The 13,389-nt window shown below is 39.5% G+C and overlaps 2 protein-coding genes across 5 annotated transcripts in view; both read right to left on the bottom strand.

The window, feature by feature from the left end:
* Positions 1 to 355: 355 nt before the first annotated feature.
* Positions 356 to 984, bottom strand: LOC121520203 (somatostatin-1-like). Its single transcript, XM_041803575.1, has 2 exons — positions 850 to 984; positions 356 to 529 (listed from the first exon to the last, which is right to left on the bottom strand). The coding sequence occupies exons 1-2, from the start codon at positions 982 to 984 to the stop codon at positions 356 to 358; spliced, it is 309 nt and encodes a 102-aa protein (XP_041659509.1).
* A 4,477-nt stretch (positions 985 to 5,461) lies between these two features.
* LOC121520550 (collagen alpha-5(IV) chain-like) overlaps positions 5,462 to 13,389 on the bottom strand; it is a 45,401-nt gene continuing 37,473 nt past the window's right edge. For 3 of the 4 annotated variants that reach the window (XM_041804058.1, XM_041804057.1, XM_041804055.1), the window contains 9 exons: positions 12,717 to 12,789; positions 12,353 to 12,427; positions 12,078 to 12,203; positions 11,773 to 11,868; positions 11,010 to 11,219; positions 10,745 to 10,922; positions 8,346 to 8,460; positions 8,077 to 8,249; positions 5,462 to 7,550 (listed from right to left, as the gene is read on the bottom strand). In XM_041804058.1, the coding sequence (XP_041659992.1) occupies positions 7,433 to 7,550; positions 8,077 to 8,249; positions 8,346 to 8,460; positions 10,745 to 10,922; positions 11,010 to 11,219; positions 11,773 to 11,868; positions 12,078 to 12,203; positions 12,353 to 12,427; positions 12,717 to 12,789 (1,164 nt within the window). In that variant the 3' untranslated portion in view covers positions 5,462 to 7,432. The remainder of the gene's footprint in view (positions 7,551 to 8,076; positions 8,250 to 8,345; positions 8,461 to 10,744; positions 10,923 to 11,009; positions 11,220 to 11,772; positions 11,869 to 12,077; positions 12,204 to 12,352; positions 12,428 to 12,716; positions 12,790 to 13,389) is intronic. The other variant, XM_041804056.1, reaches the window with a different exon arrangement.

Here is a 13,389-nt window from a genome sequence, read left to right on the forward strand (position 1 = left end):
GACTGAAATCAGGATGGTCTCCATAAAACTGGGATGTGTGGTCACCCTATGCTAGCTGGTCTTGCTGTAAGATTCAGCAGCATTTTGCTAACAAACCAGCTTAATATGCTGGTTTGCGTTTTTATGTCAAACTGAGTTTACAGGAACACACACATTTTTTATGGCACGTCTATGAGCATAAACAGCATTTATTCTACTATTATAATACAAATGCAGGTGGATATGATTACATCCAAAAGGAGCACTATGCCATAAGAAAACACTACATGGGAGCACTGAAGAGGACAGTAGACTTTAAGCCATATCCTGGTTCCATTTCCTGGTATGACAGTCAAACATTTCACTGAACACAACGTCAGCAGGCAGTCAAGCTTTTCCAGAAGAAGAATTTGCAGCCGGGCCGTCTAGTCTGAGCTGACATCCCTTCACTCAGTCCACGTCTCTTCTCTTGTTTTTCTGCATCTGTGCCATCTTGGAGGAATGTAGAGAGTTTGTATAGAAAGTTGAACAAGTTCTGCTTCTTTGATTCCTATGGAAAGAGACAGTAACATGATGTAAATATTAGGGGGTTTAATCATTTGCAGTCTCTTACCAGTCATTTCTTATATTTAGTGTTTTAATACAAAAAGCTTGGTCTGTCAAACAATGAGTGATGAGTGATATTTGTAGTAGACATTGTGTTATTGCAGGTTTAGATCATCCAGTAAGACTTAAAAATACAGTTACACTTGTAAGAGGACACAATCAGGAAATTGGATAAGCACAAGAGGGAAAAAGTCTCAAATGAGAGCAGCAGGCTGGCTCTTGCTGGAAATCATTAAAATATTTATCTTGTTAAAGACATCTTACCTGTTTGTCCTGCAATTTCTCCAGCCATGATAGCTGCTGTAGTTGGAGGTCTTTTAATCCCTGCTCCGGCTCTGCAGTCACCACAGCACATGCTGCAAGACACAAAAGTGCCAAAATGCACAAGGCACGGGCCATCCTTCTCAAAAATATCTTGGCTCTGTCCTTATTCAGAAAATTGCTTTCAATGAGACTCCTCTACATTCACTAGTGATGCTCCTCATAATGTTACAACTCGATGAGACATCTGTTTTTAAAGTGGCACCTGGGCCCAAAGAGGGAGGAGAAATGTGCAGGATATTTGCATAAAAAACATCCTGAACTTTACGTTTGTCCCATCAATGCACTGAGGCGTGGACTGTGTAATTTACAGCCATCATTAGGAACAAGACAAAAGGTCTAAATAAGGACATCCTCCCCATCCTGGTCTCTCCTGGTGTCATCATGAACATAATCACGGTGTAATATGGTTGTATAAGTGAAGGTCATGCAGATGCTGTCATTGGTGTAACTTCAAAATGTGACAGATCCACTCCGCTTCCTCATCTAAAAGCTAAACCCTGTTAGCAGAGTGTGCTGTGCACTCATGTAAAATAAAACCTTAATGACGCTGACATGAGGGAAACAATGATTTCATTTACCCTGCTGTGCCGTAAAGTTGAATCAACGGGCAGCACAGAGACACCAAGATATCCAGAGGCCATAAAGGTCAATTTATCATTCGTTACACCCTCGTGAATTTGTCCTGGGCATCTCTTTAATGAGATTTCTGCTCTGTTTAACTTAACAGTCCTACTGCATCTGAATGGAAGCCTATTTGTCACTGGCTGTAATGATTTTGTAATGGTAAATGCAACAAATATGAAGCTGCTTCACTGGAATGAAGCAATCTCTCCATTTAAAACAATTCTAGTTAAAAACAGATTCAGATGTCATTTTATTCAAGTAAATATTGACACAAATAGTTAAAAATGACTGTAAACTGTCAAAAAGACGTTCTATTTAAAGGAAAATTGACAAAATGTACATCTGATCCTTCTGCTTTTGCAAAGTGTCAACCCTTGCGCCAAGTTAAAAGATGAGCAAATTTAATGAAAAGAAAAACACTTTGTTCAGTCCTGCTAGGTAATTTTGCCTGCTACATATATAAAGCATTTAGTAAAGAGCCAAAAGATGAAGCTTATACTAGTTGAAATGACTGATTAATGTTTACCCAAACAAGGGGAAAAATCAGCTTAAGCAGATCCTCAGTATATTGCAAAAGTTTCTATATGTATTTTTAATGTCAACGTCTTGCACAATGTATTTACCCTTCACCAAACAAAGCCAATCCGTTTAAGTGTGAACAGATGTCTTTCTAGTCCATATAAGTGAGTGTGCAGAGAAAATGTAAAGGACATGTGTCCTTCTCCAATAGGAGACAACCTTGAATGGCATCAACCTTTCAACAAATCGCCATTTTAACCCAATTAGAGAGGTGTAGAGGCCTGATATAGCTGCCTAAACAATTAGTAAGTGCACTGTCGGGAGCAGAATAATCCTGTTAAAGAAGGCTACAGAGGGCACTTCACAGCACAAGTGTTTCCATCCAGCTGTCTGCACCAGGACATGTGAGAATTATTCAACTCAAGGTGGCATTCAAGGAGCCACTGCATGATATGTATCAGAGGATAAGCTCACTGACCATTTCATTAGGTATACCTGTTCAACTGCTCATTAATGTAAATGTCTTTTTTTTATCTAATCACATTAAAATGTGGTCAAACTGAGCATCAAAACGGCAAGAAAGGTGACTAAAGTGAATCAGAACATGCCAGTGATGTTAGTGCCAGATGGGGCAGTCCATCTCTAAGGCTTACAGAGAATGGTCCATAAGCGAAAAAACCCAGCGAGCATCAGTCCTCTGGGCCCAGAAGTCTTGCTGACAGCAGAGGTCAGAGGAGGCTGTGCAGACTGGTTCAAGCTGATAAAGGGGCAACTATAACTCAAAAAAACCACTAGATACAGCCAAGGTATGCTGAGGAGCATTTCTGAATGTTGAACCTTGAAGCAGATGGCCTACAGCAGCAGAAGAACCCACTGGGTGCCATTTCTGTCAGATAAGAACAGGAAACCGATGCTCCAATTCACATGGGCTCACCAAAATGAGACAATAGTCTGATGAGTCTGGGGCCTTGTCCGCACGGAGACAAAATTATATATTTCCGTTTCATTTTTGAAAAAGTGTTCTGTAAACACGGGATCGTTTCAGGAAATGTCCACATAAGCATGGAACCACTGAAAATGACTGAAAACGTTATAGTATAATATACCAAGCCTGTAAGGGACACTGTAACACTGCCACGGAAATGTACCAAAAGAGAGAAGAAGATTACAGAAAACTGCCCCAAACTTTCTCCTGGTTTACCCTTCTGGTTGTTCTCCATGGTGGATTTAAGAACATCTGGTGTATGCTGTTCTCCTTGGTGGTAAAGGAGCATCAGGTTTTGCTGTAAAAGCCATAATAAGCTCAATAGCCTCTGCAGCTCGAACACACACCTGTAATCCACCATTGTTGTTTTGGTTTGATTCACGCATGCGGCGTAAGTGGCTATGCTATGTATGACATAATCGTTTTAAGAAAGATGCGTTTGGCTGTCCACACGGAGATGAAATGATAAGCGTTTACAGATTTGTTCACTCTGGGACCCGGTTTCAAAAAGTAGAGTTTACGGCCTCACAAAACGCTGTTTCCATGTGGATGAAATGCTGATATGTTAAAAAACTTTTCTGTATACTCCTGAACTCTGTGTGGACAGGGAAAAGGCTAAATTCTGATTCCCCCTCTTTCCCCTGACCATTTAGCCCTGTCCCATTCTTGTCCTGAGGTGTCCAGATTTTAGTTGGAGTGGAGGGGTAAGGTGAAGTGTTGGGGCTACATGACCATTCAAAATGGAGATTTTCTGGACATTATGCATTATGCTGTAGAGCAGGCCTTCCCACAATACTGGCTAGGCCCCTGAAAAAACCTAATTTTGATACTAAAGTGTGTCAAGCTATCATTGGGTTCTGATGTTAAAAATTATTCCTGTTACTTTTTAACCTGTTCCTATTCCTGTTACCTTTTAAACCACTTTTTCCACCCATTTTTTCCACTTCTTTATGCCACTTATGACCTGTTTTTGCTGTTTTTTGCCCATGTTTTCTAACTTTTTTTTTGCCCCTTCAACCCATTTCTGGCCTTTTTCATCCTCTTGTTGATCCTTCTACCACTGTTAACCTATTTTTGCTGTTTATGCCCATTTTTGCCACTTTTAGCCTATTTTGGCTGCTTTTTTGTCAAGTTTGGGGCAGAAGAGTCTTGCCACTTTAAATCCATCTTTGCAGTATCTTACCCATTGTTGTCATTTCTTTTGACATGTTGCATTGCCATTTCTTTTGACAACCAATTTCTGCTCTTTTTGCCCATTATGTGACTTTAAACAATTTTTCTGCCCTGTTCCATAAATTTTTGCAACTTTTAGTGCAATTTTGCTACACTTTTGCTACTTTTAACCCATCATTGCTACTGCTTTTTTTGCCATGCTTAACCCATTTTGGCTGTTTTTTGCTCATTTTTGGCTGACTGCTTAGGTCAGCCCTACAGATGGCTCTGTGTCTGAGTGACTGTGTGAGTGAATGAGTGATGCTTTTTTCAGAGTCATACCATACAGAGTTGGGTTTGGTTGTACTGAAAGCTGTTGGTAATGGCTGCCTCCACTGCTGTAAATACCTCAGTTATAGCTTTAGCACTGAGTCTGTTTTTACTAGAACTGGGCCACGTTTCTGTATAAAATAAGGATTAAAAACAACCCTAAAGCTTTTCATGTTGGGAAAATGTTTTCACTCTTCTGCCAACCGAGTATGTAATAGTTATGGGGAAAGGGTTAGTTTTAGTGAGTGATTGTATACAAAGCCTTCTGACATTTGAATCTAGGGTCAGGATTTGGCATAAACAACATGAAGCCTAACATACCAGTGTTCAAAGTCACTTAGATCTCCTTACTTCCTCATTCTGATGCAGTTGTCCAGCAGTGTATATGTGTAATTAAGAATCTTAATAAGTGCTTCTGCTAATTCCTAAGAAAACAAGTCAGATTAAATGTTAATAATTCACACAAAGGCTTCTGCTTTTCCTCAGCTGTTTCTTTTGTGAGCTGACTTTCTTATATAAGCATATGAGTCTGTTTGTTATTTCTGACACCGAGAGATCGATATCTTGGAATATTTGCGTGCCAAAAAGCAACAGCATTTTGAACATAATGTTGTTTCAGGACATTACTGTGTCTTTTGCATCTAACTATGAGGAGTTTGCATCTATTGATCACAGTGGCAGATTTGGATGAGTAGACTTGAATGACTGTCCCTGAGGGGCGTGTTGCTGTAGTGATCGATTTCTGGTGGAGTAGTGCAGAGAAATAAGAAGTGGGAATGAAAAAGACAGACACGGCCATTTGAGACATGATAGAAAAGGCATTTGTGTTTGGGTTATAGCAAATTTGTGGTCACATATGGAACAAATGTGCAGATTAACATACCATAGAAACAAGTTTTTTTCTTCATTTTATTTAAAACATTCTATTCATCCATTCTCCAATTAGCCAACAAATAAGAGGTTTATGTCAGGGGAAAATAACATTCCACAAAAATATTCCAAGTGCTAAATATACATTCTGAAGTCCCCGAGCCACAGAGAGAGCCAAAGATTTGCATCCCATCAGTTCATTTGGAATTGAGTGGAAAAAGTTTCAGGGAGTATGAGTCATAAAATGCAATAATTTCCATGCTCCATTTAACATGGTGGAGTTCAAAGAGATGATGTTGGAGTGAAGGCACAAATTACTCAAAACACAGCAACACAACAATTCCAAAGCATCCTGCTTCCTCTCTAAATGCTTTAGTGTACAACACTCACGTCATTGTGGAGTGTGCCATTTGTTGTGACCTCATACTGCAACCATTTTCCAGACCGCATCGGTCCTGTGAGTTCACTTAGAACTAAACTGCAAACACATCAGCACTAAACAGATGAGTTCATTAGTTCTCAGTAGGCTAGTTATAGGCTGCACAAATCAGTGTGTGTTGTCACGCTTTTCCAGGACACTTTCAGTCACGTGGAAATGGTAATAAAATCATGTTGGTGACAGGGGGTGAGTGGATATGTACATGGTCAAATTCTAGGTTCCAGTCAGCTTTAATACAAGAAAAAAGCTCAAATTAAACAAGAATCTTGGAGGGGAAGCTTTGCAGTAAACGAGACTTGAGGCTTGAGGAACCTTTCTGATTATTACCAGCTATAAGTGAGGCCTGAGTAAATCATTAGAATAACACGTTGCACACATACAGACAGGCCTGCCCAAAGAATTGGCTGGACTCCTGAATAAAAAAACAGCACATGGGCCCTCCCTAGTTGTGATTTATTGATGATATCAGTGCATATGTGTAGAATCAGTAGCACTGGCGCTAGTGTTCTGGCTAACAGTTACTTCATTTTGGAGCGGAAAATGTGTCAAACTACTACTGGGTTTTGACGTTCAACTACTAACGTATTCATGCCATTTTAGATCCCTTTTCATCACTCTTTCCTCCCATTTTTGCCACTTTTAACCCATTTTTTCAGAATTTTGCATATATTTGCCAGCCTATTTTTGCCTTCTGTAGCCCATCTTGCAGATGTTCATTTTGCTACTTTTTATTGCTTTTCACCATTTTTACCCAGCTGTTATTTGCCCCTTTTTGCCTTGGCTAATTTTTGGCACCATCTAATTGTTCTTTTTTAACCCATTTCTGCCAATTTTTGTCACTCTTTACATGCCCACTTTTGACCTGCCAATTTTAACCCATTTTTACTACTCTGAAACCACTTTTTTCCAGCCAATTTTTGTCACTTGGGACCCATTTTTGCTTATTTTTCTTGCATCTTTTCACAATTAATAAACAAATTTCCCTTAAAGGTATATAAGCTGCTTCTACTTTTTTCTGCTGTCCTGATATTCATTCTCATCATGCTCATTACTTTGAAATGGTTTAGTTTAATGTGCCCATCTTAATTGTTAACATTACCAAAAAAGATAATTCTCTTTTATGAAAATGGGTTTTCATTTTAAAAAGGCTTTACTGCAATACAGCATAAACAAATAAATTAAGTTCATTTTTTTTTTGCTTGATTAGGGTAACTATTATTCAGGTTAGATATAAAATATGGTTAACTTTACAATGGACCATGATTTTCTTGACCTTGATGGGTCCCCATTCTGCTGGGCCACAGAAAGCTCTCCCCTCTTTCCTCCCTTATGGGAGGCCTTGCATACAGATAAAATGGTTCACTACATTTTGAATTAACTTCTATGAATATTAATATCCCTGCCATTAAAGACGATTGGCAATTTGGTAGAATGTGCTGAAGTCAGTTTTATTCAGAGTTACTGTAAGTCTCATAAACACAGATTTGTGACCAAAAAAAACACTGATTTAACAATTTATATGTAATCTGCACACAACACAGACTGTTTAATCCCACATTTTTATATATTCTCTTCAGCTTCCATTAAAAAGTAAATACAAAGTATTAAAAACTGTCCCCACGTGGAAATTCTCTATTATACGCCAATGGTTTCCTGCAGACACGGCATCGACTGATGATAGTTTGTAGAGAAGGCCCCTTTACCGTCTGAGGAACAGGTTTACTGTAGGAGAGTAAAACACACATACACACACACAAGCAACCTGTTAGAAATGTAATTATAGGGGCGCTCCGGTAGCTCACCTGGTGGAGCACAAACCATTTAAGGGCGAACTCTTATCGCACGACTGAATTCAATTCCATCCCAGGCCATTTTCTGTGTGTCATCCCCTCCTCGCCCCTTACTTTCCTGGCCATTATCAGCTGTGACTATTTAATAATGGCAAGAAATGCCCAAAAAGTAATCTCTCAAAGTAAGAATGTAATTATAAATCCCTCATAAAGTTTTGGATTAAAGCTAAATTACAGCGTAAAATTGTTCGAACGAGTCAGTTATCAACTCACAAAAAAGTATGAACTTTAAAACAGAGTATAATAATTTGATCCTTAGGAGGCTGGAGATACATATGAAACAGCATTTTAATGATTGTATGTAATTTAGATCATCCTTACATAAAACCCTGCTGATAATGTGATTTAAATGGCAAAAGATGTACCCCTGAGTGTTTCCACAGAAGGCAGCAATTTACCTGAACATGTTGTAGGGGTCTAGGGAGGACAGCCAGTAGCTATAGGAGTCAGGGTAGTAGTTACACGTCCCCCTGCCATGACATTCAATGAAGGGCACTTGGCGGAAACTTTCCAGACATGAGCCAGGAGACACTAGCGGCTGTGAGGAGCCCTCTGCTCCCACACCTGTTTGCTAAATTAGATGAAGGTCAAATGAAGTAAATTATATGGGAAATAGCTCATGAGAACTTCAAAGAATTCAAGGAGGAGGAAAAAATGATGTCTTTACCATGACAAATGAGTATCCAGTCCACAAGGACTCCCAGCCTCGGGGACAGTCAGGTATCAGAGTTGTCTGGCTGTGCACGGTGATGACATTGGAGGTGATTTCACACACTGAGCACCTAAACCAGGCGTGCAAAAAGACATTCAAATAAACATAACCTAGGTTAACAGAAAGATACTATTCTCTCTTCATGAATATCAAACTAAATAGAAGCAAATCTTAGTCTCCTGTAAGCTTCATGATCTGCATGATAACTACACATCGCTGGTATTGGTCACCCATTGGGTTTCTCACAAATTTTAAACCAAAGAAAAGTGTCAAAAAGATGCTGACTATGACCACTCAGTGTTAAATTATTTTAAAAATACAGCTTCAATGCTGGAAAAGTGGTGATTTTGGCCCGACATCAGTGAAATGTTGGCTATCATAGGTATATTTCCTTTTGACCACAGTCGAAGAGTTTCATGTTAAAACACTGCCTTTTTTATTAACTGCACAAAGTATTTTAGACAGCTAGCAAGTAAAAGTTAGCAACAGCTACACTCATGGCAAAGCTAGACCCCACAATTATCTCAGGGTAGGAACTGGTTTTCAAAACTGCAGCTTAGATCAAGTATTTATTGGTTTTGATGCTGAGTCAGTTTGTGCAATGACGATGCAGAACTTTGCAGAACATTTTTGGTTTAAACCTTGTGAACCAGGAACATTAAAGGGGTCTAAACCTAAAACCAAGCAAAGCATAAACACACGTGCTAGCTCAGCTCAAAGATCCTCCAAAGTCCTGCAACTTTTAAAGTCCCTGTAAAGTGAAATCCAAACTTTGTGTCTTAACATTCTAGAGACAGCCCTGCAATTGACTGGTGACCAGTTAAGGGTGTACCCTTCTTCTTGCCCAATGACAGCTGGGATAGGCTCCAGCTCTCCGTGACCCCAAATGGGATAGGCGGTATAGAAAATAAATGGATGGATGGATGGATGGACACGAGAGATATGTTGGAATAAGGTTGCTGTTAACATGTGAAAATACTGAGGTCTATCTGTGACTGAATTTTGGATTAAAACGCTTTAGAAAGTTGTTCACCTCTTTCCTGGCTTGGTTTGATTTGGGCAGAGCAAATATTGAAGCCCATGGGGAATCAACCTGTCCCCCTAGCTCTACAACGATATAAAATCACTGAGCTGCTCATCTTAATACAGTCTGTTGTTAGCTGATGTTACTGCCTTAAATGAAAATTAACAGCCAGTTACGTGCTGTTCTTCTTCATTGTGAGGTAAATTTCCCAGATCTATCAGCCATGTTGGCCTATCATTGAAAGTATCATAACCGGCCAGAAAACAGAAAATTTAATCCCAACTTTTGTCTCTGCTCTGGCACAGAGCCAGGCAGCTGCCTCTGACCAGAGTCACTGTAAGGTCAGGGGGCAGGCTAATTGCTGGAGTGCTTGTCCATTTTTCACTTAAACCAGATGCAGCAGGAACACCATCTTACCTGCTGAAGGTGTATTTTAATCCATATTTCACTTGTCTTTAGTCCTGGACGATTAAAAGAAGTAGGCTCTGACTGTCTCTCTCCAAGCAGCCACAGTTTAATCCCTCATGTCTGTGAGCATTGGGATGCTCAAGTTTAGTAAAGTATCGTTTAGGCACGTTCTATTCCTGTCAAATCTGTCACAATAAATGCCCCCAATACTAATCCTTGCTGAACACTTTTATTTTGAAGAGAAACATCAGGAAATTGAGTGTTTTCAACGGCAACCTAACAACAAAGATGTCTTATGAATGGGAAAGAGACATAACTCAGAAAATAATTTAAAAGGAATACCTGAAGTGATAAATGTAGAATGAGAAAATGAAATTGACTTTTTTTTTGCTCTAAACTGTCTGCCTGTAATGACTAATGTGATTGTTTACATAGCAGTATAGCAGACAGATGATTCCTCAATTCAGGAAGGAGCATCTCTCAAGATTTGAGTGGGTGTGACTTCAGCTCATTCAAGCAACACAACCACACCATCTGAGAGCAGATTCTACTGCCTTATTTTTCATGATTTTTGAAGCTTAATTTTATAAACTAAGATGTTTTCTCATGACTGAAATTTAGTCTGAAGGTTCACAACACAGTGGCCTGTCATACAACAAACCTCACACACAGAATTTAAAAATCACTTTACAGGCACTTTAAACTGCTTTTTCAGTGTTTCTAAGTTCTACTAACCGTGTTTAATTATTGAATAAGAAGAGTTTTTTTGTGTGATTTAGCTCTCAGTCAAAACCTTCTGACCAGTGTCCACTGATGACTCAGACATTGTCTCTACGATTAGCTGCTGCTTGTGTATTGGTCTCTGTTCATGACATAGCTAAAACAAAAGTGCAGATATTCTACTGAAAAATAATAACTTCACCTGCTGATGAAGGAGGCGAGCCTTTCTCCTGTGATAGCAACCATGTTGGCTGGCATAGGCTCATCAGTGGACAACCAGTAGGAATAGTCGTTACGAGAAGCATAGCGGCAGTTAGTTTCTGTGTCACAGAACATGAAGGGCATGGTGGAGAAATGGGGGAGACAACTTCCTGAGGTGCCTGAAAGACAGCGTGAGCTATTACAAGATTATCTCAAGCAAGGAAACATTAATCTAAGACGAAAGTTTATTTTGCTGTTGCTCTTACCAAGGTCCTGACCGTGAGCTCTCTCATTGCCGTTCATAAAGAGGAAGGAGTAACCAGAGTAGATGAGGGTGCTACCATGAGGACATTCAGGGATACGAGTACTCTGACTGTGTCTGGCTATCAGGAAACTGTCAATGTACGCTAGAGTAGCTCCACCTGGCAACCCTTGAGGACCCTTGCGGCCTGCATTTCCTGGTGGCCCTGCTAAACCTGCAGAGGAAAAACAAATCAATAAGGGACAAATGGTACCATAAAGAACCATTGTGGTGGTGGTTCATTTAGGGCTCTTTCTTCAGTTTAATACCTCATTTTACCTGCAGAAGATTTCACTGGCTTCCCTTTCACATACACAAAAGCATCTGATGAAGCACATAAGTTCTGCTTTAATAGATAACTGTTTTTTTTTTTTTTATGCAAAATGCTAAATTCTTTTTTTGTTACTGCAGATAGTTTCAAACTACATGTACAATTGATAAAAATGTTTGACGGCTAATGTAGCATTGGACTCTGTTGCTTGGTCATATTCTTTATGTGATGTCCTGCTTCCTGAGACCACCCCCACCCTTCTAACAGGGAGAGATTCCCCCTTTAAGGTGTACTTGTGAACAAGGAAGGCAGAAGGACTTCAGGAGCAGCCTGTACTGAGACTTTCAGAAATTTTCTGTCCAAATGTTAAAAAGGCAGCAGAATAATATTGCAAGAAAATTATCAGCATCACACATTGAATGTGCTCCAACCCACCCACACTGAAACACGAACACACCTGGCACTCCTGCTGAGCCTTTGTCTCCTTTGAGTCCAGGAAATCCAGGCTGTCCAGGTGGGCTTCTGCCATGCTGTCCTTTGATCCCTGGATGACCTGTTACAAAATGTTCCAGTGGTTTGAATAAAAACATAATTAATGAGCAGTCCAATCAGTAAGCAGTCTTCACAAGAGGTGCCAGCAGTAGTTGTCATTTTTTGTTAAATGTACAGAATTCAACTCCAAAAATAAATGTAGGATCCTTGACACTGAAGAGCGCTGTAAAGCCAAATTGAAACCCATAAGAACATGTTTAGTTTCTGGACCTGGTTGGCCAGGTGGTCCTGGTGGTCCAGATCTCCCTTGGGCCCCTTTATTTCCTGGTGGACCAGAAAAGCCAGGATCTCCGGGTTCAGGTATCACACCACCATAAGTTGGTTCTCCTTTACGGCCTACAAGAGTGGAGCAAGATTCATCAGAAAGAAATATTCATAATGAACAGATTAATTAGCTGCACATATAGATGAAGTTTCAAGAACACTAAGGGCCTTTTGTTAATCTTGATTATTGTAAACTTAAGTTTGACAAGTTTTTGCCTCACCAGGTCGTCCAGGAACACCTTTCACCCCAGGTGGACCAGGGGGGCCTCGCCTGTATCCAGGATCTCCCCTTTCACCTAAAACACAAAGGTAATAAATACTTTGAAAAGGTTTGTTTTTCTTCATATTCTCTACACAAATTCTAATCCATTATAAGGTATCACACAGGAAAAACAAAATGAATCCTCATATATCCTTATGTTCTCTCTCCTGTTCTGTCTCTGTCCCTTTTGTTTTTCACCGCAGCTGCAAGAACATAAATCAATTGTGGACGATTACTCTTCTGTGGTGACACTTCTGCCTTAGTCTGGGGAAAAGTCAAAGAGAAATCTTCATCTATAGGCTAAAGTTGAAATGATAGATTACCAAGGGGGCCTTGATATCCAGGAGGACCAGGATCACCTCTTGGGCCTGGGTCTCCAGGTCTTCCTCCTCGACCCTATGGACACAAAAGAAACAAAAAACGGTCACAGATAAGACTTTAAAAGTTTCTGTGACTGAGACTCAACATTTGAGGGTTGTTTGCAGTGTTAATTTTGACGGCCTTTTTTAATTTTAGTCTCAGTCTTAGTCTTTCGATTAAATACCACTAGTTTTAGTCACATTTTAGTCATTTCTACCCTTTACAGTTTTAGTTTAGTTTTAGTCAATAAGGACTCAAAAAAATTTTAGTCTAGTTTTAGTCATCAAAGATCTGTTTTTGGCTAGTCTTAGTCTAGTCTTTTTCATGGAAAATGTAATCGACAAACATTTTAAGTCATAGTTTTAGTTGAAGAAATAAACACTGTTTTTTGTAACCTTTGTAACCGCAGAACAAGCTCAAGAGTAATCCCATTTTGATTATTCTGTTGAATAAAAATAAACTAAAAACATTTTTAATAGCAAGTACTGTTTCATAAATTTCTCCTAAAACCTTTGCTTGGTAATTAAATCATGTTTCCCTTGTTAAATTAAAACATTTGTATGCTGAACATTGAACTTGCTGTCTTTTAAATGACTTTTTCCAGGCTGGGCAGCATACTCAGTGGGGCTGACTTAC

The sequence above is a fragment of the Cheilinus undulatus genome, linkage group 13 (assembly GCF_018320785.1).
Source record: "Cheilinus undulatus linkage group 13, ASM1832078v1, whole genome shotgun sequence".
NCBI classification, from domain to species: domain Eukaryota; kingdom Metazoa; phylum Chordata; class Actinopteri; order Labriformes; family Labridae; genus Cheilinus; species Cheilinus undulatus.